The following is a 2,448-nucleotide window of genomic DNA, read 5'->3' as shown; positions in this document are numbered from 1 at the left end:
AGTAGTGTTAGACTAAAGAAGATGTTCTGGATTGCTGCTTACTGATATTCAATATGCCAGTTTCTTATGTATGTTGAAACATGGATGAGAAAATTTCCTAAGTTAGATCTCACAATATAAGGACAAAAACCAACCAGTAAAAAGTTTTGGAACTTTGATTTGGATCTGGCTGATCAATCTCCTCCTTGTTTTATCCAGTACTTGATTAATGGCTTTCAAGTAGTTATTAGATTGGGGAAGGTGGAAAGGGAGAAGTGCAGTTGATGCAATGGGATGTTTTTAGTGTGTGAGCTTTGAGCCAATGTGGTACCTGTGTCAGATTGTTTCATAATCGTGGCTAACAGTATTGATCTCTGGTAATACATTGCTTTTGAGAAAAAACTGAGAGGCATGCTAAACAAACATTAGAGTTGTCTTTGTTTCCTTTTATCTTTGGACTGCAGTGGTGGAGAGCCGAGGAGGGGTCATGGACAGCATACAGAGATTTTCAAACCTGCCAACGTATCTCCCCGCGAGCTATGACATCTGCAATGCTGATATTTTCTTCTTCCTCAAAGAAGCCAACCAGGATATCATGAGGAACTCCAGTTTGCAGTCTAGGGTGGATTCATTCTTTATATACAAAGCCAAACTGCCACCTGTCCTAAATGCCACGTATGGACCCTTTTCTGTTGAACAAGCTGTTCCTTTGGACCTTATGCTGACTTCGGCATCTTTTGGTTTCACAAATAAATTCACTTTTAATTGGAAATTAAAATCTCACATAATCGACAGCTCAATCTATTCCAACAAACCTAAAATACAAACCTTGTTCTATGTCGCGGGGAAGGACTGGGATGACTACAATTCGTCGGAGAGGTTGCCTTGTGTGAAGATGTTCGCTTTCCTGGGGCCTAGAGAAGTTGTGGCCAGCTGCAGATTGACAGGTCATCTAGGATTATGTGTCGCGGAGCTGGAATTGTCTCCTAGCTGGTTCAGTTCCCCTCCACCTCTGGTTTCAGAGGAAGCAGCCTCCCTGGAAGGGATTACTGTGGAGCTCTTCTATAAGATTTATACAGCAGATGGGGAATGTTCTCCAGAGGATGCAAAATGGGAAAACAATATCCATACAGGTCAAGATACTGAACCCAAAGCTTTGTCAGCTATGGAGAGGATTGGTAGCATCATTGTTTACCCAAATCAAGACAAGTTAAAGCAGTCTTCACTGAGGCTAGATGAAAATGTCGTTATTCGGTTGCCACTCAACCCGGTCAGAGAAGGTGACATTGTGACCTTTCATATTTCCCTGGCTGAAGACTCTCTAGCAGACCAGTTTGTATTAAGGTAAGAGAATTTTTAAAGTGTTGTATGTTAAACAGTCTCCAAATACGGACAGATCGATGTCAGGTATGATTTCTTTGGTTATATTCAATGTTTTCCTGGGACAACTTAAGCATTTACCCTCTAACTGGGGAAAACAATAAATAGTCCTGAATTATCTGTGCAGATGACACTTTTGGAATGTGGGAATTGATTTTAAAGTATGAGGTATAAGTGTCTGTGTGATTATTTTTTGGTTTAATTCTATTTGCTTCTAGTCATACTTTTGCCTCTTAAATTATGCCTCAGTAAGTCAGGCAGGGTAACTGCTGCAATCCATTTCAGTACACAGTTTGCAGGAGGGTTTTCTGTTTCTTTGGTGAAACTTCCTTTCTTTACATCAGCTTTCTCACAATCTTTCTGGAGTATATGGGATACATCTTGCACAGGTCATGTGTGATGAGGAGCTGTTTTGTTGAATTGTACAGGGGGGAGCTGAGAGGTGTGAAAATGAGACCTACCTCAGCTTGTGTAGGATGACTTTGGCAGAGCCAGGATTTGGAACCAAACTTTGTAAGTTGTCTTTGGTTTTTCTGTAGAACAGCCCAACCTGCATCCTCAAGCTTTTGACTGCTTGTTGCATGGCCCTTTTTTGTTTAAAGTTTTGAGACTTTCTGGTGACCTTTACTTGTGAATCTGCCTGCAATAGGAGAATTCAGGCATTTCTAACCACCCTGAGGGTTAGTGCTGCATATTTGTTCTGTCCTTAGCTGTCAGACTGTGGGTTCAGGGCTGCATAGAGACCAAATTCAGAGAGAAATGTGAGCCAGACTGGGGGAATAAAAGGGCCAAAAGGTAATTGGAAAGTGTCATGTGCTGTGAGAATGCGAGGCGCTTGGGGAAGCAGGAGTTGCAGCCCCTGCTAGCAAACCTCAAAACAGAGTCGTGCCTTACTTCTAACTTTTTGATCCAAGAACAATGGGAGCAGAACATGACAGAAGTGCACTTTGGGGACAGATGTTGAGAAAACAGACAGCAAACCTTATGCAGCGCTTTCAAATCACTCAACGTTTGTGAAATAGCACCTGCATATTAATAAACTAGAGATGGCTGCGTGAATCGGGACGAGGGATTCCTGGTGCAGTGCAC

The 2,448-nt window shown here is 42.1% G+C and overlaps 1 protein-coding gene across 1 annotated transcript in view; it reads left to right on the top strand.

Moving 5' to 3' along the window:
- Positions 1–443: 443 nt before the first annotated feature.
- The window catches only part of TMEM132B (transmembrane protein 132B), a gene marked incomplete at its 5' end in the record, with an annotated part of 178,881 nt that continues 176,876 nt past the window's right edge, over positions 444–2,448 (top strand). Inside the window, one exon of the mRNA XM_008949343.1 lies at positions 444–1,323. Coding sequence (XP_008947591.1) covers positions 444–1,323 — 880 coding nt within the window. The remainder of the gene's footprint in view (positions 1,324–2,448) is intronic.

Source organism: Merops nubicus, unplaced genomic scaffold, assembly GCF_000691845.1.
Source record: "Merops nubicus isolate BGI_N331 unplaced genomic scaffold, ASM69184v1 scaffold181, whole genome shotgun sequence".
NCBI classification, from domain to species: Eukaryota; Metazoa; Chordata; class Aves; order Coraciiformes; family Meropidae; genus Merops; species Merops nubicus.
This window is presented reverse-complemented; position numbering and strand designations above follow the sequence as displayed.